The 27,189-nt window shown below is 38.2% G+C and overlaps 1 protein-coding gene across 25 annotated transcripts in view; it reads right to left on the minus strand.

The window, feature by feature from the left end:
• Positions 1 to 8,093: 8,093 nt before the first annotated feature.
• The window catches only part of CHRM3 (cholinergic receptor muscarinic 3), a 267,267-nt gene continuing 248,171 nt past the window's right edge, over positions 8,094 to 27,189 (minus strand). For all 25 annotated transcript variants that reach the window (XM_085576760.1, XM_085576761.1, XM_085576752.1 and 22 more), the window contains one exon: positions 8,094 to 21,841. In XM_085576760.1, the coding sequence (XP_085432886.1) occupies positions 20,020 to 21,841 (1,822 nt within the window). In that variant the 3' untranslated portion in view covers positions 8,094 to 20,019. The remainder of the gene's footprint in view (positions 21,842 to 27,189) is intronic.

The raw sequence follows: 27,189 nt of genomic DNA on the forward strand, positions 1-27,189 counted from the left end.
AGTAACATGGGAAGTGGGGACAGAGTCTGTGGTGCAACTCTATTAAAAATTGAGGGATTCAGCTTCAGGAGCACAATTAAAATGACATGGTTCCAAATGTAACCTCAGAATAATTCTGCTAACCAGTAGATGACTCTGCTTTGGGCCAAATCTTCTAGCCTCCGGGATTGAAAAGAAATGTCACAGAGATTTAATTCTCCCACTATTGAGTTTTGTAGAGCTAGCACTACTATAGATTGACAAGAGCATTTTTTTGATCTAAGTTTACATAACGCATTGTGCCTTATCAGACACGGCAGGCAGTCCCCTGCCTCTCTCACTCATGGCTGCTGGGAGGCTTCTGTGAAACTCAGCACGCTCTCCTTGTCACGCCATCCTTTCCCTGTGGCTGCTTGCAGAGGTCTCCACTTGAGTCCCACAGCCAAATTCTTACCTCAGTTTTGCTGTTAATAAGCAAATGCCTTCACTGCGGTGCATAAGATTAACTGCAAATAGGGTGTGCAAGATGCACAGCTTGGCTTCACTTGGTGCCATTCTTGCCAAAATGTTCAGAGGAAGCCTGCTTACATTACTGGTTGTCAGAGTGTTTCTGTAAGGTCAGACCCTGGCTGCCACGATGCTTGTGTAGATTTATTCCTTACTGAAATGGAATGGCTCCTCTGCCCTGTCACATATAAACAATTCTATTCTGGATATTGTCATAGGTGTCTGATTCTGAAAGATTTCATTTCTTGTTGGCAATGGCAAACCTACTTGCTAATACAATTTAGTGGAGTTTTAATCAGCAGCACCAGGCTGCTCACAGAGCAGCTCCCAGACATCTGCCATACATTTCCCATATCTGACAGGACTTTTCCCAAGGCACATGCCATTTATCAAGGAAGGCATGCGATGCTGTCTCTTACCAAAACCTGTTTCTCTTAATGCAAGTGTAATGAGGTGGCTAATGCTTTGTCAGTAGGAGTGCCCAGCCTTAATAAATACTGACATGCACTAAATGATATCATAGGCTTTGGAGTTATCCTGAAAAAAAAAAAAAAAAAAAAAAAACCACAACAAAACCCTCACATATGTAGCTGTGTACAAAAAGAAGTTTCCAAGTATGATTAAAAATTGAATATTTTTCTTTAAATTTTTTTGCTGATCTCTGTTAAGCATATGAAAACAAAAGAGAAATTGCAGTCTCTTGCTGTTGCAGTAATATTAACAAGAAGATGTCCACAGCACCTATAATGCAAAGAATGCATTATAACTAAACATTGTAAAGCTAAAACTAAACATTTACAGAGAGGAAGGAATAGTTCAACAATGTATAAGTTTAGGGGGAAGACCATGATTATCTGGCCTATAGCCTTTTTCAGGTCAATACTGCAGACAGCAATTCTGATCGACTTCTGATTTTTGTATGTTCTGAGAGAACTACAAGTTCTTTCCTTCTGCTGTAAGCAAGAGTCTAATACCTAAAATGTTTTTAAAGGCAGTCTTTCACCTTCTCTCTGATATTCAATACACATATTCATTTGCTTTCTTTTTTCTTAGAAGGCAACACCACTGACTTTCCATATTTGCTGTGCAATATTTCTGCAGGCTAAAGCTGCTGTTGGGACCAAACAGTCCTCCAAGTCCAAAAGCCTATTATATCAAGCACTGCCTTCTCCAGTTGCATGGCTAACAGCTCTGCATTTCTCCAGAACCACATCTTCTGATTTACTATTTTGTTCTGGGTTTTTCCACAACTATTGACCACAGGCTGCTTGGTATGGAAAGCTGCAGCTCCACTCTGTAATTTTAACAGTAGGAAGTCCAACATAGTTTTGGACAAAATGTTTCTTCCTGGGAAAAACTACTCCATCCCCACACAATTTTGTCCAGCTAGGGCAAGGGTCTCTTATTCCCTTCTTCATAAAACACCTATTGTACAAAACCACAAGAGCCACAGCATATGCCTCATTGGGTTCTCCCTGAGATGGCACACAGGGCTACAGCCACCAGCTTGGTTTAGGACCCTGGACAAGCTGCTTCACTTCTGTGAGTTATCTGTGAAACTGGAACAGTCTTTGAGACTTCATAGCTGTCTACATTCCCTCCACAAAAACAATGTGTTAGCAATTAACTGATCGGTATGTTTACAGGATTAAAGGATCTGGTTTCTCTTACTAGGTCAGTTTACTCTGCTGTAATTAGCCTTATCCTCTTCTTACAATTAATGTCACATCAAAGCCTCAGAGCTTAACATGGGCCAAACTTTGGGAGTGATCAAATCTGTATCTCACAGGTGTAATTGAAAAGAGTTTGTAATTTTGTATAACTCTGTATGTTCTACTTGAACACATACAAGACACTTTAAAATTGTAATTTAGGCTTGAATGTAAGAGATTCACCCAACACAGAGATGCTAAAAGCGCATAGGAGTTTCCAGTGAAACCTGTGTGAAGCACTAAAACAGGGGAGCACACAACCCACTGCTGAATGGCCTACCTTCACTTCACTGAAGCAAGGTGGCTATTGGTGAGCAAGGTCTGATTTGAAAGTAAGTATACCACCAGCAGGGCTTATGGATGTGCTGGAGAAATCAATGCTTCTAATACCAATTCCTAATGACACTCTCCTCAACACCAGTTGGAGCTTCACAACCTTTGCTCCGTGATTATCTTGAATGATTTATCACTTACCTCCTCTGTTTGGATAATTGTTGACTCCAGTATTACATGCCCCAAAAAACCAAACCACAAGCAGCAAACTGCTTAGCAGTGATAGTCATTCAAAAGCATGTAAGAAGAGTTGCTGTGCACTCTGAGTAAGGAGGTGCTGAGAGAGTGTGCACTATCACCAGGTGTTGGACACATTTATCAGTCATGATGTTATCTGTGTTGCTCCTCATGACAGAATAAGATGTCTGTACTGTCTTTATACATAATCAGAGATGATGCCCATGTATGGCATATAATCTTCCACTCAGTACACTTGTGGCTGATGACAAAAAGTCCAACGTAACCTAGTCCCCTCCTTGCAAGGGAATGGGCTCAGCAGAAGAGCCAGACCTCTTGGTGTTTCGTGCGACACCTGAGCTGGCAGGCATTCCCTGTGTAGCAAAGCATCACAGCCTCTGATTCTCGGGCTTTAATTTTACCTTGCCCATTTGGAGTCACTGTCCCATCTTGAAAGCAGCTTCACAATTGTGTCCATCAAGAATATCCCTCATATAGCAGGATTTGCACCCGTGTATATTCCAGCTTCACATTTGGGGGCATAAAACTGAATTCGCAACACAATTCAGATAATTTTAAATTGTAATCTTCAGATAAGTCTAGTGCAAAAAACTTTTCAGGATTAAACCATTCCATTTAAGTTTAATTTCCCTCACCTCCCTTAACTTTTGGCTATCCTGTCTTCATCTCAGCTTAAAATATCCCAAGTTTATGAAAGACTTTTGCCCTGATTCTGTAACTTCACAAAAATATTATGTCATTAAAATATCTGCAATATGAAGGAATTCTTGAAGAAAGTGATCACGTGTAGATTAGATGATCTACCAGTCAGGTAGCTCTAAAATCCTCTGAGAAGAAACTACCATCAACTGGAAATCAGCTGTTGTTAGACCACTCACTGAGCCTCATGGGCGTTCCATGCACGACTCTGCAGCAGCTGAGAGACTGACCTGTGGATGCAGGCCTGTTATTCACAGCAGGGAAGGGTTATCTGTCTGATGCTTTTGCAGGTCCTTTCCTTTTTGGGCTCCTCTGAAAAAGGCATTCAAAACAAGGTCAACAACACCCTGTATTGGCAGACAGAGAATTCAAACCACTCAAAAAATTATGAGAATGATCAGAAGACTGAAGACAAAGTGTTATTTTCTCTTGCTTTGTGTAACAGGACCAGTCTGTAGCGTAATAGACTTAGCCTCCATGTACACTTTGCAGTTAATTTTTATTACAATTAAAAAGTTCTTACCATTGAAGACATTCCATCTCAACTAACAATCTGATACCTAGTCATTTTCCTTATTTTCCTAAACAAACTAGATATTGTGGAGTTGCGTTATGTATATGTTTTATTATCCCTGTATTATGTATTGGTTTATTCCTTTGTACCCCCGTGTGCAACTTGGTTTATCCCCAGTTTTCCCGCCTTGTCCGCCCTTCCCGCCTTCCCAGTATCTGTCCATCACCCTGAAAGAGGCATTTTACCCCCCCCGGGTGCCTTGTCTATCACTCGGTGCCCCTTCCCATCCATCCAGAAGCTTCTACTCAGGGCACCGGGTGATTGGGCGAGGACCTGGGGCTCCCCCCATATCCTTCCCCCATTGGACCCCACCATATCCCCCCATCCCGGAGCCACCCCCTATCCCTATCCCCATTGGTCGTTGGATACCCCTCCCTTACAGTTTATAAGCCAGTGCAAGCACCTTGTGCTTGTTCCTGTTGGCTGGCACCGTTCTAGGATATTTGGCCCCGTTGGGCTACAATAAACTCGGACTTAGCCCCCAGCAAGATCCGCTCTTCATTTACCACCGCGAGGCTTGCTAGCGCTGCCCGGAACCCACAAAGGCACTCTCCAAACCCCAGCTGGGAGCGGCGGAGGGTGCCTCCATCGCCCGCCCTCGCCCCAGGATGAGAGCTAGCCGGGGCTGAGACAAAGGGAACCGGGGCGGGAGCGCGGCAAGATATGAAAAGCTGAACATTGTATATGTTCTATTACTGTTGGAAATCACTCAAGCAAAATATATTCCTATTCAGGAGGGATTAGATTTAGGCTTGAAAATTAGGAAAAATTAATTTCATTACATTTTAAGTAAAAAAATAGCTGCTGAATCTGAGACTGTTTCTTAAAATGAAATCTGTGAAAGTCCCAGATTATTTTCTTCCATGCACTGTCCTTTCTTCTTTTCTACCCTTCCCTCGAGTTCAACAAAATACTGGTTTTTATTCTCACAATGAAAAATGCTGGCAAAGAGTGCAGAGCTTCAAAAGCAAGACAGCAGGCTCAGACTCATTTTTGTACTACACAGCTACAATAATTCTGAATAATAAAACCATAAGTATGCATACAACTGTAGTTGCTCCATATCATCCTTCTCTCTGCACTCAATAGATTTCTCTTGTTAATGGTTATATCCACTTCTCATTTTTCCCTGTTTTTCCACTACATCTCCACAGAAAACAGTGCTATGGCCAAAGCAAACACACAGACTTTTTGCCTGTATGGACTGGATCTGTATGGGGACTCCTGCCCTGCCCTCAGTCCTTGTACATATCAAGAGGAAAAGATATTTGGCAAAATCTTCACAAACCTCACAGCTTGGCACGTGTAGTGAGAAAAAAAAAGCAGTTTCCACAGCATCTGTAGACTTTTATAGACAAAAGAAGCAAGAGGCAATTATTTCCCCATTTTTAAAATCTTTTTATCACATAATTAATAATAATCCCTGCTAGCTGGTTTTGTGTAGAACTGCCATTAAGGTAATTATCTTTCAGACTGGCTACAATCAAGATGACAAATCTTTAAAATTGCAAAAAAGCACCAAAAATATTTTTTTTTTAATTTGCATAATATTACCTGGATATTTTTGTTCTGCTCTTGCTTTGTGTTCTCAGTGGATATTGGGGGGGGGGGGGGGGGGGGGAAGGACAGAATCCCATCTTTTCTTTCTCCAAATTAAGCACATTTTAATTTAACATGTAAAAGTTCACTAGGTAGCCATAATTCATAGCCACAAAAAGATACCTATCCACTGTATTTCAGAGTCACAAGTCTATTTAATTAATGATAATGCAAATCCTTGCTGAAGGAACTGTATGGTAACTTTGGGAAACAGACTAATGTATTCATGTTCTGTTTGAGCAGCATTAGGAACTGTATTCCTTCTCCTTTGACCTCAGCTGGATGGAAGTAACAAAATATCGCTGTTAAACCTTTTCAATAAATCAACTTCCCATGCTTTCCTGCTGACTTACTACTTCATGGCAGAATAAATAGCTTCCGAGAAGATACAAACAACTCACTAGAATTCACATCTAGTTGCTTTAAGTAGCACAGCCAAAAAGCTGTGAAGAGTTGCATAAGCTATCTGACATAAGTACTGAAAAAACACAGCATACGGATATTTGCCCAATGAAGCAGAAGTAAATTTCCATTTTGAAAGCATCATCAAGAAACAGCTTGCTGGCTAGAGGAAAGTGAAACGTGATTTTACATTTTCTAACTGCAGCAACCAGATGTATTTAGCTGCCATAGTAGCAGCTATAACTGGTTACAGGACATGGCTTAAAGTTTTATTTGACAAAAGACCCTGAATGATATTTAGAATGAGGAAAGCACAGAGTCCTTTGCATTAAAGAGAAGATTAAGGATGTTCAGAGAGTTAGGAATTAATAGCTTCATAAGGGCTATTATCTGGGCTTCTGAACAGGAGATGGACTTTACAGCTCCAAGGTACATGCACCAGGAGCTTGCTTTAGTCCCAATCCAGAGGTTCTTTAGAAATGCTTAATAGCACCTTTGAAACTTTAATCCAGGATTTGAATCTATAACTGCTTTAGCCTTACTTGAAGCAACTAACCTTTGAATGCAGCAACAAGAGTTACCCAAGACAGGTTTTTCACTAGCATCCCAATAGCCAGACCTTCTTCTAGGCTGTGCCAAGCAAACTTACCAGCCCACTTCAGCTACACAAGGTACTTCAAGAAAACCCTAAACCTCCTTTTCCTTCTCTCCCCTCTTTATTTACTCTTTTACAGCATAAATAGGTCAGTTTGTATCAGCTGTGAAGGCACTCCTGTTCTGGGTGGAGTGAAAGTACACTTTCAGCTGTAACTGGGAGCATGTGCTGCTGCTCATCTCCCTCCCGAGCCTGGCAGCTCGCTGTAGATCAGCCGGCTGGGGCTGGAGGAGTGGCACCCTCAGCTGCTCACTGCATCCAGCTGTGCTCCAGCTGCTTGAGTTATTCTGAGATCACAGTTCACACAATTCCTGAAAGGATGGTAATAAATCTACTCCATCCTGTAACGAAAGCAAGGAAAATGGACAGGTGAAATTTGATAGTGATGCAAAAGAAAGGTTCATGACACAAACAGATGCCAAATGACATATAACAATAAAATAATCCACTTTTGCAGTAACTATAAAAAGCAAATACATCCATTTCACAATATTTTTTTCCCTTTTCTATTATGTGTGGTCAATGTCCAGGCCCTTGCCTTTGTCTTTTAGTATTTTACGTATTTCCTTTAGCACTTCATTTCACAGAACATCATATAAAGTTACATTTATTGTTTCTAGCTCCCTTTAAACTTATATTCCTTAGATCAGCAAGGAGAAAATGAAGTTGAACTGAAGTAAACCCCTCCAGTTAAGTTCATTCCTCCCATGCCCTTTCTTTTGTAGTGGCTGTTGATATGAAACTTAAATGTCTGTAAATGATTGCATTTCAGAGTAACCAGTGGTCCTTGATGTATGGAACATACATTTGGCACCCTGTTACACATCTGGTCTTTGGACTGGACCAAGGGAAAAGCTGGAATTGTGCAACCATTCCAAATGGCTGTGAATTTGCAGGTACATCCCATAGTGTACAAGGTGAGGAAAGTACTTAAGAGCTCTACAGGTTGTGCTTCTGGAGGAAAGTTCTAAAGCCTTTCCTTCAACATGAAAGGAAACTGGAGAATTCTTATTTTACTGAATGAAATCTCAACAGTGGGGCTGATATTTTAAGGTGCTCTGCAACTTCAACCCACGTTCATTGTTGTGAGAGGTCTGAATGCCCCACACTTCAGAGAGCCTGAAATGACACGTGGTATGATGTGGAAACCATCAGTTAAAAAGTAAAACCACACTTTGTAGGAAAAGAGGAGGAGTTCTGACTTTTTGTTCCCCTTCACTTTTTGATTTCCTCCTGGAATGATGCACTGAAGTGGCAATCCCTTTCCAGGACTTCTGCAAAGTGTATCCCCAAGTTCTCAAGAATAGCCCATGTATTCACCAAGAACTGGAGGACATATAGTTAAGAACTCAGTACAAACTCTGTTTTAGTAAGGAATAGAATTAAAAGTATAAAAATAATGTACTGGATATAAATGACAGCTGTCACAGGAAAATGAGAACAACTTTCATGTTTTTATTGCTGCCTTAGAAGCAATTGATAAACAGTACACTTCATATATAAATGAGCATGTGTCAATATATGACAACAAAAATAAATTACAGTGACATAGTATTTAACTTTACAAGGTTGTACAAAATTTCCAAATATTAATAGATTTCAACTTAAAAATTTGAAATAAGTTAAAACTTCAACTATTCTGAAGACTTAAAAATATACATACAGTTTCACTCAATCACATAATTTACAGTATGATTTTTTTAAGCTGTTTATTCTTATACACCCATATATTTTTGACTGTATCAGTGGACTAAATCCTGCTATATGCAGCTTTGCTGCAGTGGGATAAAAGGGTTCCCTGAGGGCACAGAACAGGCTTTGAGTGTTTATATTTTAAATAATTTGATTACATATATTAGCTAGAAATATAAACCCAAAGTGTTATTTATCTGTCCTATAATGAGAGACTGATTTATCTGCTCTTTCTAGAATTTCCATTGATGCTAATGAGAATTTTGAAGAAAGCTTAACAGCAGGATTGAACTAAACTAAGTTTGATTAGCCAGGATGAATTAGGTCAAATTATTTAATGAAGTATTTGAAGAATATCTATGTAGTATTAGATGTCATTATAGACTACATAGCTAGTCCTGGCTATGCATTGGCATATTTGCTTCCACAACTAATAGGAAAATATATTTGATGATACTTTGAAGTAATGGGATGGATTATGAATTGGCATTTTTAACACCTCAATGATATGCACATGATTACTTTATTAAATATTATAAAGATTAAAAGCATTTCCCAAAACTCCTTGGCTGTTGAGTATGTGATAATTGAAAATTCTAAGGGTCTAATTCAAGCTGTAAATAAGGTAAGGTGGAGGAAATTCATACTGTGGCTGGATCACTCCTGATAACTTAAACTAAGGCTGGTGCAAACAGACTCTGTGCACCATGAAAAAGGCAAAGGCTTGTCAATTCAGAAACCATTCATAAGAAAACAGATAAAGAAAGAAATTTTAACAAACTGGCACGTGAGAAAATTGCTCAGTTGTCAGAAAAAAAAGGAAGATACTTGCACAGAGTGGGTGTTAAACTGCCTGCAATTAATTTGGTAAGAAATAAAAAAGAAATCCAAGATGTCTATTTGTGAGACTGAATTTTCTCTTCCTTGAATATGTTAAAATATCTATCAGAATGCTGCACCAGTAATCCACAATCTTTCCTCCAAACAAATAAATGTTCTGTGTACATCATTTAAATGAGAAAGGAAGAAAAGGAGTCATAAACAGGCCAGAGCTGTGCAATGCTTCATTTCCATTTTCCTCTAATGTTATTGGCAATAAAGACCACTGCAGTCTACAATTCAGTGGAAATTATTTTAGAAGCCACTGTTTTTGTTGTGTGAATATGCTGTCATTGGGCAGCAGGAAGGAGAAAGGGAACTGGAAGGATATATACATACATATATATGTGTATATATATATATATATATATACATATATATATATATATATACATATATATATATATATATACATATATATATATATATATATATATATATATATATATATATATATATATATACACACATACATAGAGGTATGAAAATGGCTGGGGCTGGTTTGCTCTGTTTGCTCTGTTTGCTCTGTGTTTTCCAAGGGAATTTCTTTGCAGGCTCATGCCCAGGGAGGGCAAGGTGGGGGAAACACAAGTGGAGGTAAGTTATTGTTATGTTGATGGGAGGCCCCACAGTCCAGCCCCACATGATGGTGCAGGGGCCTGGCTGCCTCCTGCTTTTCTGAGGAAAAATGTTCATTTCAGAAGCACAGAGGGAACCTTTCCCTCTGGAAAAGCCAGTTGGAGCTGGGCTTGGATCAGCCCCCAGAAAATTATGTTTTTCATTGTCGCTAGGAGAGCACAGAGCAATTTCACTGAACAACAGACTGGGTCATTAAGTGAATTAATAGCAGTCAAAGAATATTGCAGCATATGACCGGAGTCAAAATTTTCTTCTACAAATCTGCACCTAAGGGGAGTCCTCCCACACTGAAGGGAAGGACAGTTTCCCCAAAGGAAAGCATCTACATGACGAAGACTTCAAAACACTTTCTAGATTGTTTACCCCTCTTGCAACCTGTAATCTCAAATTACTTCAATCAAAACAATTACATTTCTCTTAATTGCTTGTTCTATGTTCTGCCCCTGTTTTGGCTCCTGAGAGGAAAAAAATGACATGGAAATATATCTCCAAAGTTCAAGGAACATGTAGCAGTTATGTAAACCTTACCTCACCAACTGCTTGGCACACAGTGTATTACTGTACAATCAGATATGTCTTTTATATCCCATAATTTGTTTTTATCTTAACTAGCAAGCCGCTCTATGAGCAGCAACTAAAGAAATGAGTTTATCTCCTTATATTAATGCAATTGTTATCAGGGGCATACAGGGTAAAAATAATTTGTAGATTAGAGTAATGTATCTGCAAGGAAATTTCCACACGGGAAGGTGCCACCTGATTAGTTTTCTGTGGAGAGTTAAAAAAAATAATAATAAAAAAAAAAGGTGTTAAAGCATCTTGGCAGGAAAAAAGTCTCTTAAGACCTCAATGTTCCACTGTGATAGTTCAGTGGGAGCCAAGTTTTGACAGCACATTTTGGGCTGATACCCATGTGGTGAAAGGAGAAATGTGAGCTCTTGTGGGACACTTGACCTGCACTGATGTATTGATTTTTCTACCAACATAGCCATCCACCTCCTGCCCTCAGGACTGCACTGGTGGCAGTCATGCCAGAGGAGAGAGAAAACCATTTGACTATCTCTCAGTACATCTCCTCTTACTCTCATTTTTATTAACTGCAAAAGGGAAGGTTCCTCCAAAATTCTGAAGCCAAGGAAAACGATTGCTCTTCATCCTTATCTGCCTCTACTCTTCCAATTACTGCGCTAGTGTTTTGCAAACTGCTTCCAATATGAACTAGGGCCAATTATCATTTTTGAGAGTTTAACAAGACATAGAATTTAATTACATGGCAGAAAAATTGCTGCAGAGTAAGGCAGGTGTTAGCAAAAAAAGATCAACTTGGCCAATAATTAAAAAAATGCTAATATTCTGTCTAGTACCTGAATGGGTAACTATGACTAGATAAATATACACCAGATTTTGAGTGAATGTTCAAGCACTGTCTTTGTACACAGCAGAAGTTGAGGGGCTCTTTCCTACTGTTTCCTGTTATTTTATGAGTTTACTGTACATTCAGCTCCACTGGTTTTGAAGAAAATCAGTTTTATAAGGCGATAAATTCCAAATTCCTTTTAATGAGATTGATTTCTGAGATGATTAATTGCAGCATGAAATTTCTGCATATATTTCAAGATCAGAAAGCTACAGGCAAAAGTAAATGTATTTAAAATTTTCAAGCCTTAAAAGTATGTGTTCAGATATTGTCTCTGGGACTTGTTTACTCCATAACCAGCAGAACAGAAAGCTTTCAAGTAATAGTAACATATCAGGAAACACATAAAATATGTTCATCAGATTCCTGCAATGTTATCTCTATTTCTATCACAAAAATACCCGCTATCTCCAAATAGAAGCAGGAAGCTTATGGCTCTTTCTTGTAACAACTTGACTGGTGTGGCCCACACCCTTCCTGCTTGGGGTGGCAGGGGCAGGAGTTCAGTTCCAACTTCTTGTGAGGCAGAAGTCCCATGACTGCTTGTCAGCTTTGAGGCTGGAGGAATTGGGTTAAGAGGCAACTGGGTGATGGGACACCTCTAGAAAACCAGGGATAATTCATATCAAAAAACCCAACATTTTCATTGTCATCTAACATCTAGAGCTTACAACTACAAAACTTCACATTATATTTATCATTTTCTTACTTTTTTTTGCAAGGCAATTAATTGTATTTCAGGCTTTTTATAGCTTTAACTAAGAGCTCTTGTGTGCACTTAATACATGGACTTCAATGATCCATCCCTATGCAGCTTGCTTTGGAGAGCAGCTGTCCATCCTTAGTCTTTATATTTCACCTGTAACGATGGATTCTGTGTCAGTCGATATGCATTGCAACGACTAAAAACCAAAATCAAACAAAACCAAAAGTGGCATGTGTGCACATTAGTTTAAGTTTCTTGGTATTTTTCATGCTGATCCTGTCTCACAGCAGGAGAAATATGCAACTATGTAATGTAGCTATACTGTTTTGAAAACAAGTGAAAGGACCTGAAAGGACCTTCCCTGATATTCAGTAAAGTGCAGGGGCAGAGCAGGAGATAAATGCTGTTCTATCCTTTCCACTGAAGATTTTGTTCAGATTACCCTATGGCCAAGAAATCACATTCATTTTGAATAAAGGAATGAAACATTTACTCAGATGTACTTCTACAGCCTGAAAAGTGGAAAGTTTTTGTCCTAATAGCACTTGTAATATAAACATCATCAATGGAGATATGAGGCAAGCAAATGGAATGTACTTCTGAATCAGAAAACTTCATGCCAATTGAGGATAAAAGCTGCTTAACTCCAGCAGTATCTGATTTCATATAGCTTTGCAGATACAAAAAATTTACATATTTATAAATTGATATTCAATAAATATATGTGATAGGTATGTTCAATAGGAGGGGAGTGATCTATGGGAAAAATAAAAGTAATGAGGGGATGAAAGTACTGAGCATCAGGACATACAGCACAGGCCTATTTCTTGTGATGTATCTGCACAAGCAGAGTGCAGCACTGTGTAGGGTTCAAAGAAAATTGGCTTATTTGTTTTCCCCCATGGTGTTAATTAGTCTGTGCCACAATTGTAATTATAATTCTTGATGTAGACACATTAAGCACAAATTAAGGAAGGCCCTTTGGCCATTTCCTCATCCCTTTGGCATCTGTAGAGTAGGTAGTATTTCAGAAGTGACTGCAGTTGCTTTGTTACCCAAAGATTTCAATTCAGAAGAAAAATAGGCTCAAGAAGACTGGATGTTTTGAAACTACATAAGGAATCTGATTCTTGTCCAGAGACTTTATTTCCATGATAGTGTAAAAATGTTCAGATCTTTTGAGTATTTTCTGTATATTAACTATGCCTGTATGAATTAATTGAAAAATAAATTTTAAGTTCTCTTGGCACAATAATGTCCTGTGCTTCTCTGATTGTTAGGCATGGTTGAGTGATGATTACCAGATAATTTCTAGAGTGCTTTCATTCCAGAAAGTGCACTAAATAACTTTGGTGCAGGAGCGAGAAAGAATCTCCCAACAAATTCCTGGAAAATGCATATGCACCCGGACAAACAAGCCCTGCTTACATATTAAGGCCTTACTATTTAGTCCTAGTGTGCAATAAAAAGGATCTCTTCACAGAGGCCTGAGTGGGGTGTCAGGGTGTTCTGCCAATGGTGTAGCTGATGGTGATGGCTCATGGAGTCATTCATACACTGAACTTTTTTGGGCACTGTTTACATGTGTTTATTCACCCTTATGCAAGGAGGATGTGCACATCTATAAAGCCTTTAAATGTCTTGGGTTTTTTTCCACACTTTCTGCCAAGTTACATAAATTTTACAGCTTCACTAGCTGGGAAAAAATTTACCTCTTCTCACCACTGTTAGATTGAATGGTTTTATTGTCATTTTCATAAGACACTACCTTAAGCCTGCATCACACAGTCAAGGATTTATTGTTTGAAAACTCAGAAGGTGGTGAATGATCTAGATATAAGGGGTATTTCTTAGTCTTACCAGGCAAATGAGGTTTCTAAATCCTGCAAAATTCCACCCATGGGACTGGTAAATGGAAAGCATTATACTATGCAAAAGAAAGGGCAGAGCAATAGGATGAGATGAGAGAGGATGGTAATTTTTTTTTCCTTCTCATTTCTAAGGGAACGAGTGCTGTTCTTACCTCATAGACTTTGCAGTGGTGACTTGCTGTGATTGTAACATTTGTCTTCAACTGTTTTCATAGTGACTGGATTTCTCTTTCAACTTTGAAAAACTGGCAGTGATGTTCTCATGGACATAGGAGTTCCTCTTACATGAACCTATATAGAATCTAGTCTAAGAGGCCTTTATTTCTTATTTGAAAAAGGCAGTGTGAGTTTGGGTAATGTAATGGAGTTAAATCTAGTGCAGCCTTGATGCAGTAGCTCAGTAAATGAAATATGTTCATACATTTCTAAATTTTGGGTAATGTCTAAAAATCCAGATCAATACACTGAAAACACCATCTCCAGAAATAAAGACAATGCAATTGTAAAAAATATGCACTAAAGAAAGATGTGGAAACTTTTCTTGCAGATAAGCAGAAGAGACTTAAGCGCAGTTTCACTGTCCAGTTACAACTGATGAGGCATCAAAGGCAATGTTTACCATGGCTGACAATTTCAGCATAGGTTTGTACATACATCTGTAATCATTGCTCTGAATGTAGTACATCTCTCTGTATGTGCATGCACAGTTGAGTCACACATATCTTTCTGAGATATACACAGTGCATGGAGATGTGTTGGTACAATATACACACCATACAGCACATGTTGGACTAGGCCATGAAATAAGTAGCACTTAATGTTTTCCCATGGTACCTGTGCTCCTTCCATTAAACAACTCCTGACAGGGATTTGCTCTCTTGAGCCATCTTGATATCTAAAATTAAGCAAAGCATCCTCAAGCACATCTAGGAAAGAACTACAATGACATTTCTTGGGAAAAAAAAAATACAATCTATGTTATATTTTGAATGTGCAGTGTGAGTGGTGAAGAACAAAGTCTCAAATAGGGACTTACAGCATAGGTAATGAGTTTGCCAGTTAAGATTGTGAAGAACTGTCAGTGACATCAAATACTGTGATGCTCAATCTCAGCCAAGTTGCAGTGCCATGGTGTATGAAATGAAATAAACATAGTGTAGAATTCCCATTCACACATAATTTGTTTTCAACAAATAGCACAACTGCATTATCTCTGCCTTACTTTAAAAACTGAAGTACAAAATTGCCCAAGTATCAGACATTACAAATTAGCATTTTCCCCGATACCTTTCTGGCAGCTCAAAAACGTGGAAGTAGAAAAGTGCAGTTTCTATAAGTGATCTATGCCTGCTACAAGGAAGAATATCCTAATGAAATGAAGTTTTTAATTCAATGAAAACCTGAATATCATGCATGCTTTAGCTAAGCTTCCAAACAAAAGTGTTTGGGCACCATGGGAGTGCAGTGCATGAGTCAGAAAAGGCAGCCAGCACTATGAACACCTCAGCACCACCAGACACCTCTGCATACCCTTTGGGCTAACAAGAAGCAACCTACAAATATATATCACTTTAACCTGCTCCCAGAAGCCAGTGCAGTGGTACTGAAATGGGTAAATAAATAAAAGATAAAAAGAATATATAAAATAGAAAATCACAGAGGGTGAAAGCAGATTGTGAATAGGGACAGTAGATTTGCAGGGGTCAAAGAATATTCAGAACTACCACAATGAATATGCACGTTTTTTTTTCAAATTTCCAAATGCATCAAAATACATGATGATTCATGAGCTATGTGAAGTTCAAGCTAGTGAGGGTTTGGGACAACATCACTAGGGACAAGTTATCCCCTGGTCAGGCTTGATGAACAGACCATTTGTGGCACAGACCACTTTTGCCAATAAGGAGCTGGCAAATGTGAAGCCTTCTCCAGTTGTTTTTGATATGTTTTATATGGTTTTAGAAAAGAAAGTATCAGACCTCAACACTTTACAACTCTTGAAATTAGTAAAGTGTCTTTAGATAAGGTAAGACAGATAACTTTGCATAGAGGTATTGTGAAAGAAAAAGAAAAAAGGCCTGATAACAAGACAGGCTTGTAGAGCATATTTTAGCTCTAGGAATCTAAGAATCTAGGAGCCACCTGGAAGAAAATGAGGGTTTAGAATCTTGAATATAAATTTGAATAGTGATGCATAGTCAGATGGGTAAGGGGTGAGTGAAAAGCAGTTTATAAATAGTCTGACACTGCTTGACCATCCCTACTGTATATAGGGCAGCATGATGATAACTATTTTTAAAATTATTGATTTTTCTGATTAGGGGAAAAAAGTTAAACTTCCTTTTGCTTTGATGTTTACATTCTGTAGAGGCAAACCAAGTGTACTTTGGGATCACTTCTCACTTTTTAGATATATAAGGTTGATAATGAACCAAGACTTTTTAGAATATTCTTGCAGAATACATTAAAAAATATAATAATCAAGACAGCAAAGTAAGAAAATGAAGCTGTACATAATTGAGAAAGGCCATCAACTCTCTCAGAATATCTGTGTGCATATTCCTAATGCCAGAACTCTGTAGGCTATTTATTGTTTAGGGTACACAGATCCCCAGGTTTAGATCCTGGGAACTACTCAGGCCTTGCCTATATTTATTTCACTTTAAACAGTGCTAGATTGATTTACAGTTTACTTTTGTTGAAAGTGTGTTATGCAGGAGTAGGAAAAAGTGCTTCATGCACCATGGCCCTTGCCCTCAGATGTTCAGATCAGACATCTCTCACTGCCTATACCAGTACAGAAGTAATAAATTTCTATCACAATTTTACACTGAAAAAGCCAAACATATATTATAATGTATTTTGTTGCCTGTTCAGAGGCTGACAGTGACTGGGCTTTATTCTATAAAGCTTTCTCCAGACTACCCATTGGCTCCTGTCTGGCTATCGCTTCTGACTTTTTGGTCCTTTTCATATGGAGTCTAATCCTGTATTATTGCAATTAACAGAGACTGGTCTCTGAAAAGCCAGCTTTCAGAGCTGTGAGGAGAGTTAATGGGCTGAGCTGTTTGTCTGCCATCAAATGATGCTTTCTACTGTGTTTCTGACTTAATTTTCCTCAAAACAGATGAAATATTACACCGTTGTACTTCCTAAAAGTATATGTGTCATTGGTTTTGCATTGTTCTTCTTCTGCAACCTATTATGTGTGCCTGTGTTCATAAATAATATATCCACTAGTGCATACAGCTAAAATTTTTGTGTGTGCATGGGTTTAAAGCAAATACAGCAACATATAAAATACAAATTAACTTGATGCCCACTGTACTTGTAACAAAGCCAAATTCTTAATATTTTATAGTGCATATTACATTAAATAAATAACAACTAAATTGATCTACGCTACAACATGTGTATACATACACATTTTATGATGCCTGTAAATAACATTTTAAAGCCTGTTCACACATCAAAAGACAGGTTGTTTATTTCTCTGTTAGAACAATCCAAGGATTTAACTCTTCCTATTATGTAAACAGTGGTGACAGATGCTTTCAAGGAAGCTTAACTTCAATAAAAATAATAGTTTCCCATTTTAAAATCAATACTAATATACCATAAATCCCCCGATGAACTCTAGCTTTCTTACATGCTCTCACATTTTGTGTATTAGGGGCACAGCACTACTCTAAATATCAGAATATAATAATATGGCAATATATATAGATATAGATATATATTTAAATGGTAAAACATTTTTAGGTCAACTTGAGTAATGAATACATTTCAAATATATGCTTCTTTCTATAAATAAAGGTAATTGATTTTCTTTGCAACATGGGTGCCTTTGTATGTGGCTAGCAAACCAGCAAAGCAATTCTGGTATATTTAGTTCAAAATGCAATTGTGACATAGATGAAGTTTTAACTTTTTTTGTTTTTTGTACTAAAATTGTACTTGCAGTAGAGTTTAATATAATTTATGAGATAACTTTAGGGTAGACATTTTAAACAACTCATACAAAAGAGAATTTGTTTTAATGACAAGAAAGCTAGGTATAATCTATTCATTTCTCAAGCAGACCTTTATGAATCACTTTAAAAGGACACTACAGCTGAAGACTGAAGAGCAATATTTATCAACATTAAATAAAACATTTGGTGAAATATGTATAAATATTTTTTTATATGAACATAACACAAAATTAAATAGTTCAGATACACAGACACCATTTAATATATTTCCACTGTTGTCAAAATCATCTGTAAACACCATCTCACACTGAATACAAAAGCAGCTTTAACATCAGTTCTGTGTTCACAACACTGATGCCCCTTTGTAAAATAAGATACTTGTTTTATTTTCAGCAAAATAAGAGTCTAAGCAATTAAAAAAAAAAAGTTTTGGTCAGCTCAAAGGAGAATACAAAATAATCTTTCAACATGTAACTAAATCAGATTTAGAGCAACAGTTTAAAGTACAATCCTTTCCCCAGGGGACCTCTGACTTTTATAAATCATGTTTGGTGCAGACCACCTCACAAATACCAGGAAATACTGGTCATATCTAAACTATAAATATTAAAGCCCTTTTAAAATTGTCTTTATCAAAAATTGCCAGGTTGCAAATTGGCAATATCACATTTTTCACACCACCGAATAACCTAGTGTCAAACGGATTTAGGTGCACTTCTCCTGATTTTTAAAACAGGCTGTGGAAAACAAACACTTTTTAGTGAGCATCCTTCACATGCAAAAATAAAGCATTTCTTTGAGACAAATCACTTGCATCTGAAGATCACCTGGGCAGACAGTGCAAGCAGTGGGGCTCTACCAACTTCTGTCAGAAAATTACAACTTGAACTTTCATCAGAAGCCATAGAGATACTGCACACAGGATCTGAGCTGGCTCTGAGAAGTGTTGTGCATCCCTACGGTGCAGATCAGGACAAGGTGTTGCAGGAGCCATGTGTGCTTCAACAGCAGTGCAGCCTCCCCAGCAGGACATGGGGCTGCTGCTTATGGTTGCACCTACCTGGCTCCTGAGCAGCTCTCTTTCAGCACTGGTACTGTGCAGCCCAGATCTGGGTTCTCATCATCTGTGCCCTGCCAAGATAGCTTCGTGCTCTTCCCTGAATGCAGACTTCAATTCCTTTCCCCTTTGTATCTTTTTAAAGAGGCATGATCACTTTGAGGAGAGATTCTGTGCTCAAGATTGGGCAAGTACACAATTATAAAACTCTACAAACTCACAGGCTATGTTTTGGTTTTCTCAGTTTGAAATGTGGACACCATGTTTTGGTTCCAGACATAAACTTGAATTTCAGGTGGCAAATAATGAGCTATATACTTATAACATGATTTCTGGACTTTTAAAAAGTTTCAATCCCATGTAATCATGATGGGGGGCCCTGTGAAACCTGGAACAAATAGGTCACCTCTTTCCTGGTATGTGTGTATTTCAGAGGTGTGAATGTATGCTATGCATACATACACACTCACACACACATATAACATCAGCTGCACACATACTCAGAAATCAGGTATCGGGGTACAATTAACAATATATATCAGAAGTAAACAGGAAGCACTACCAGGACAACAAGAGGCAATTTTTCAACTTATACAGCATCTTAAATAATTTCATAAGCCTGTTTCCCTAGCTTGCTAGATCTGTATGTAACTTGAATTGAAAGTTGTTAGATTCCTTGGAAAAAGAAAAGTTGGGCTAGCTAGATGTGCTTACCTGAGATCCCAGAGTTGATTATAATCAAAGAGCTGGGCAGATCAGTAATGGGTTTATAATTGTTATACAGCTTCTGGCAAATTTGTAGGAAAACTTTATTAAATCTTTCACTCCTTAGTTAAAATGTTGAAGTTTCTTAGTTTTTGCTGAATGTGGATTGACTTTTATATTAAACTGGACTTATTGAAAGGATAAATAATCCTGGCAGCTGCTTTCATGTCTTGATGTTTAAATCATAGAATCAGCACACTGGAACCACCTTCCCACCCCAACCCATCCTGTCTCATCCCCTACTATCTTGCCCATCCTGCCCTGTCCCATGCCATCCTGTTCTGTCCTCTCCCATCCCATCCTCTCTCATCCCATTACATCCCTGCTTCGTTGTGTTTTTATTTGTTTAAAAAATACTATATTATGAAGCCTCCCTAGGGATCCGCTTATGAAAAATGACGGACTGCCTTTGCTGATACTGCTGTTTGCGTCGTTTTCGTTTGTCACACTGGCACAGCAGCAGCATCTTGAAAGTGTTTCTGAATGTTTTGTTACACAGTGCATAGCACATGGGGTTCACTGTGCTATTGATGTAGCAAAGCCAATACCCCAGGTGCCAGAAAGTTTTGGGGATACAGCTGCAAAAGGTGTTCACCAGAACCATGATGTTATATGGGGTCCAGGTAATGATGAAGGCAAACAAAATGGCACTGAGTGTCTGTGCTGCTTTCTTTTCTTTGATAAGTGACATTCGTTTTCGTTTTGTGATCTGACTTCGGGTCTTCAAGGCAAACTTTTTTGCCAGGGTTGCTTCCTTAAAGGACAAGGGCAGGGCTGTCGATGTCTTGGTGACTGATGAGATACCATCAGAAGCTGTGGTTGTCTCTTCTGATTCTGGTTCAATTGGAAGCTTAGTAAAGCTCTTTTGGAAATTTCCACCATCCTGAACACCTTTGGGAGGGTGCAATTTTTTAGGTTTCTTTTCCTTCAATTCTGTGTCAGATTTCTGCAGTTCATCCCCTGACTCATGCAAATCTTCCGAGGAGGGTAGTTTTGTGGAATTGAGGATAGCACTGTGACCAGGAAGCTTCAGCACGATTGAATAGATGGCTCTGGTCTCTGCAGCAATATCTTCTTCATCAGAGGAGGCTGAATTTTCAAGGGAGGCAGCAGCATCATTGTTGTTCCAGCTGTCACTGCTGCTATGCTCTTGGTCCCCCTGATCTGTGCTGGGTTCCCAGCTCTTCATTGTGAGCCAGAAGTGGCAGCGTCTGTATTTCTTTCGGGAGGAGCGTTTCATGTTCTGCCGTTGCAGCTCGTAGCTGCTGCAGCTCCGGGAGCTGCCTGTCTGGTGCACAAAGCGTGCTGCCTCTGCTTCACTGCCTGAAGCCTGGAGCCCTGCTAACTCTTTGGTGCGTTTCTCCGTCTCCTTGTAGATCCTCCAATACAAAATACTCATAATGGTGACCGGCAAATAAAAGGCAGCTATGGCAGTGCCAAAAGTGATGATAGGTTCACTTAGAAACTGGATGAAACATTCATCAGGAGGCACAGTCCTCTCCCCAACAAAATACTGCCAAAACAAGATGGCAGGGGCCCAAAGAACAAAAGAGACGATCCATGCTAAACCAATCATTACCCCAGCCCTTTTGGTTGTTCGTTTGGCTCTGTATGTCAGTGGCCTCGTGATGGAAAAATACCTGTCAAAACTTATCACAAGGAGATTCATGACAGAGGCATTACTGGCGACATAGTCAATGGAGAGCCAAAGATCACAGGCCAAGCTTCCCAAAGCCCAGTGGTCCATGATGATGTATGTGGTATAAAGATTCATGGAAAGTACACCGATGATCAAATCTGCACAAGCAAGGCTCAACAAGAAGTAGTTGTTGACTGTTTTTAGTTGTTTGTTAACCTTAAATGCAACAATCACTAAGATGTTTCCTATGATGGTCACCAGTGCAAGGATCCCAGTGAGGAAAGCAATCAAAACTACTTGCCAGATAGTGTGTCCACCCAGAGGGTCTTTGCTTGTGGCATTTAGGGTCATGTTTGTTGATTCCGCAGTGGAGAAAGGAAAACTCTCTGTGGTCTGAGGGAAATCATAGCTGCCAATGAGTGATGCTGCTTCATCAAGGAGTCCCAGTCCATGTGAATCTCTCTTCCAGAAGGAGCTCACATTTGGTAAAAGGGGCGAGGATGAACTGCTATTATGCATGATCATTGTGGCTCTCTGACATAGTCTGTAGCAGAGAAAAACCAAACAAAAATCAAGTGAACAGGTGAAGATGTTAAATAATCATTCTCATACTTGTACATAAAATCACTTTAGCACTTTGAAAGATGTCTTTAAAAAGCCAAGCTGCCTATGACACATTCCAAGTCAAACCTGTATATGATAGCACTAAGTTTCCAGACAGCTCTTAGTAGTGATCAGTTTGTGTTTCCTTATAAACATTCAATTACAGAGGGACCAAAATCCCAGGAGAATTTAACACACAGTGGTATTAAAATGTCCCTGAACTTTAACTCTGAATTAAAACATGCCCTGCAAGACCCGTCCTGAACTCAAAATCTCAAAAATCCTGGAGCCTTTAAAAATTAAGTTCCAATCATATGAAGCCACAAATCTTCCAAGTTCCAATCAACACTGGTTCCCAGTGCTATCCTGGCTCTAGCAAGATAGAGCCACAGCCTCTCTGCTGCCTCCAGCTATAGTTGATGACAAACAAATATATTGTTCTGCCTTTCCTTAAATTATGGAGATACAAGCCAGCATAATTTCACTGTGTCAAGCTACTCTAACCTGTGAGGATGCAAAACTCTTCCCATTTTCAACTACCTTTCATCTATCTGATAAAAGCAGTAAAAGTTCTCACTAGCACCTTTAGCATGTGCCACTATTCATTTTCTTCATGCATATTTTTATACTTGGATTTAGGATTTTGCACATCTAATGACTTCAAAATTTCTTTGGGAGCAACACATGGTAAAAGTTCCTTTTAAATTATGGTCTCCAGAGTCAGGAAATAAACCTTTGGCAAATCACTAAACACTAAAGTAATCACTAAACACTTCAGGAAAATAGCAGAAAAAAGCATGAAAGGGATTCATAATTAAGCTTTAATCCTTTTCCCCAAGTACTAATATAAAATGAAAACATGCTCAGAATAGGAACTTGCAATTCTCTTATTTTTCAGCCTCTTTAGTTATCTGACTGAATGCCTAGTAATAAATGAATTATATCATCATGAAGAAAAAATTCAGCTTAAAAAGTCCATCATTGACTGTAAACATTGAGTAAAATATGCTGTCAATGTTTGTTTGTTTTCTAAGTGTGAGTCCTTCCAGAGTCAATATATAATGGCATGAGATAGTAATGAGTATCACAATACATTGATTTTACATAAAAATATTTACCCAAAAGAGGAGGGTTTGGTTCTGTTTTTATAATTAATTTCAAAATTCTGCTTTCCCTTGAGCTGTACTTGCTTTTGCTATGAAGCCATAAGACACTGTGGGATTTTAAATGGTGCAGTTTCTTTGACATATGTAGTAAATAGATCAGTAATTCCTTTCCTTTGCTCATGCACAATAACTAGCACAAACCTCTCCCCTATTTCGATATCTAGTGTAAATGAGGTTTTATTGTTTCTTTTTATTAATAGGAACAGAAAGTTACAATGAAGATGCCACATTATAATCTAATTCAGTCCACTTTTAACACATTCATCATTGTATAACTCAGAATATGAACACAATAATAATGAATAAATATTGCTCTGGTAAAGCACACAGTTAAATTTTAAGTCTTTTCCTGATAGAATGAAAACTCAGAGCAGTTCAACTTCTAAAAAGAGAAATGGTAAGACAGGACTGCTGGAAACCATCCTTGTTGCAATGTTTTATTTCAGAAGCAGGCATTTTTTCCAGAGGTTTCAGACAGGATGAGGTCAAAACCAGAATAGTATGAGAGAGATCTCCAATAATGATATTTGCTAAATATATGCCAGAAATTATTAATGTTATAGGGTGCAGACCTTTCTTCACTCACACTAGGGACAGAGAGCAGAGGATGAAAGGCAGAATGCATCTGCTCTGCAGCCGTAAATGTCTAAAACCTCTGTAGGGCAACAGCCAATCCAGTCAAGTATTGGTTGAGAAGTCTGACAGGTACATGTAGATGGCAATGATATCATTATGAAGCTTTTTAATAAAAAAAGAGAAGCTGGCATCTTCTAACAGAAAAGAAAAGATCAGGAAGAATATATCGATAAAGGAGATCAAACTTCCACTAAAATGGATAGAATTAAAAAAATACCACTTAGAAGTGATGGTAAAAAATAACAATACTACTAAGTAATAAAAATAGTTAACAGTTAGGTAGTATTTCCCATTTTCATTGTATAACACAACCATGAACTAATCTGAGTGTTAGACTTGTAAGTTCAAATCAAATAGCATAAGAGATAAGGGATACAAATAATCTTGCAAAATTAAGAAGTAAATGCCGCACTATCTATCACTAAGTCCATAAACTAACTGTGAATTTCATTTAACTGCAGACTTTGAAATGGAGTTCCAATGGAAATGTAATGATAAATCCTTTCAGAAACGCCATGATTCAAAAGACTCACGAAGAGGAGTCCTGGGATCATTATAATTCAGCTGCAGGCTTTCAGACACTGAAGAAAAGTGTTGGAACCAAACCTTTGTTTCTCAGGTCAGTTCTTTCATGTCTGGACTTCAAAGTAATTTCTCTAAGTTATTGTTCCAATGAAAATCTGAAGTCCTTAGCAGTCCAGTAACAGAGGAAAAGGAGAAACTGAGAACAACCCACCAGCTGTCTCCTGCTTTTCAGTGCAATCCAATTTTTTAAACTCCACAGGGATTAGCGGGCACCCTAAACTTGCATTGACTGCACTATTTGATAAAATGGAAGTGCCGGTGGGATGATTAGTACAACCTTTTGTTATTCTGCCTCTTCTACAAGCTCCTGTAATTGAACCATTTAATTCAGTAAAAAAATGTATTAACCATATGTTCATCTGCACAGAAAAAAGAAAATATCACTACCACAACCACCACCACTACAACATACCAGATCAGCACAACTGGATTTTCTTGCCTTTAGGAAACCAAGGCATGCTACATTATCCATCATTTTCCAAAGCTGCCATGCAGTTTCTGCTTTCTGTATAAATGCTGCAGGGAAAGAGCGTCCTGGGTTTGACAAGATGACAGTGGGATTCGCAGTGCAGCCGCCAGCACCTGCCAGGCAAGCCAAGCTCTGACAGAATGATGTGTGACCAAGTGGGAAAGCAGCCACACATACTTCAGTAAAACAAACAGTGCAGCACTGCCTGAGTGAGGCAAACATACCAAACTGTGAAATGATTATAGGTTTACATACCATGATAAGAATTTACAAATCATTGGTATGATACACTACATTACAATTTCAAGGCAGGGAGTATCAAAGGAAACTTAGTTTAGCCTAAGAATACATAATTACTTACCTAAGATCATAGTAATGGTATTCCCTGTGGGTTTGAGTCATTTTGTTCTTGTTTTTGCTTTTTAATAGGATATTATGAAAAGTACAGACCAGAGATCATCAGACACAGTGTACACTTCCAAGGATTATTCGGGAAAAGTGCAGGCCCAGCACAGGCAGTGGCTCTACAGACTTTCATACACATCCAACCTGCAAAACCCTGCTCTCTGCCCAGCCAGAGAGAGTGAGGTATTTAATATCCCACTAAGACAAATGTAAGGGTAGGAGAAAGCATCTACAAAAATGGTCAATGATTTCAATAAGTGGGTACAACCCAGATTTAAAACCCTGAAATTTTGACTAGTCTAATTTATTGCACATTGCTGTAAATAGAAAGTAAAACAGAATAAACAGAAGCAACAGTTCTGTCACACATTTTCAGTGCATTTAATTTCTTTCTGCTTATTTCAGATTTAAATGCTTTTGTGAATACTCCACATTTTACGAAAATTTTTCTTTTCTTTAAACCTTCCTATTCAAGAAGTCTATTTTTCTTGCTGTCTTTAAAGGGCTCTAAGAAGGATTTTCTGGGAAGTGAGATGGCAATCTATGGGCTTGGCTATCTGTGAGTTCAAAACTAGAAAGCCTTTATGGCTGAAGTATTTCACATTGCATCTGTTTACACAGAGAAGAAAATTGCTTACCTTATTTTTCCATTTTCTTCTGCACTGCTCTTATATACACATTAGCCTAAACAGCAGAGAGCTCCATGCAGTGATTTATAAAAGTCTTTTCTAACACAGAGAAAGGAAGCCTTCAGAATACTTAATACAGTTACCTAAACTAGCACATATACTTTGTTCCAAAACTATTATTTGGCAAAATAAAAATATATATTTAAATTACAAGGTTTTCCTAAGATTATTAGCAAGATCATGAATAACAATTTTTCAAAACACACAGAGATTTTTTTGTTGTTGTTTTTCTCAAAATACAGTGTATTTTTTCAAAATACAATAAAGAATTTTAAAAGCTTGTAATAGAAGATGAAAGCATTCGCAGTTATGTATTTATAGTAGCTCATACCAATTAAAGTTAGTGTAGCACAAAGTACAGGATTCCATATGAATGTTTATGTGGCAACAGGAAGCACAGTGTAATTATCAGTGAACATGACCTCAGATTTACCATGACTAAATTACACTTGCATTAAATACATTACACTGAATATATTTTAGGTTCTTTAAAGAATGAGAATACAGAACCATAGAAATCAAGCACACCAGGAAAAATCCTGGCCACTGGCTTGCACATTCACAGTAGTTAAAAACAAATGACTGATTTTCATATACTTATATGTATCTGTACATATACATGTAAGTATATCTACATACAAATGTATATCACATATGGTGTGATGAGTATATGTATATAGAGCTGCAGATGAAAGTATATATATATATACACTTACATCTATATACACACATAAATCTGTAGCTACATATGCACATTATTTTTTTTGTCACATTATTCCAAATATTGTTATAGGGGAAGATTATTCTTTCACTAATTAGCTATCAACTTGATACAGATAATGTTCAGTCAAACATATCCTAGTAACCCTTCAATCCAAACTCTTCCATTTTGCATTAATAAATATATTTTGTTTTCTAAATTCACCTAAATTAAATGCCAGTGCTTTAAAATCCCTTTTGTGATTAATGAATTACATTTGTTCATTATTTTCTTACTCTACTCGTGCTGCTAGTGTGAATTCTAGCATAAGCAAATTAGGAACTCATTTCTCTAACCATATGGATCCTTTTCATAACTTTGAAGAGTGTATAGAGAAGCTAATGCATGGCACAGAGCTACCTGATCCATCTCCCTTGCAGCCCTGAGTCAGAGGAAAGGAACATCCCTCCTGGGAGGCAGAGGCAAGGGGATGCTACCTCAAGTGTTCCTGCTGGGATACCTAAGGATGGCAGAGTGGGAGTATCTGAGTCTGTGCACCTGGCACAGCCAGGAAATGCATTCTAAAGCTGGGCCATGGCAAGAGCCTCTTCTGTGCCTTAATTTGCCAATTAGCTTTTG

This window comes from Lonchura striata, chromosome 3 (genome assembly GCF_050655825.1).
Source record: "Lonchura striata isolate lonStrDom1 chromosome 3, ASM5065582v1, whole genome shotgun sequence".
NCBI classification, from domain to species: Eukaryota; Metazoa; Chordata; class Aves; order Passeriformes; family Estrildidae; genus Lonchura; species Lonchura striata.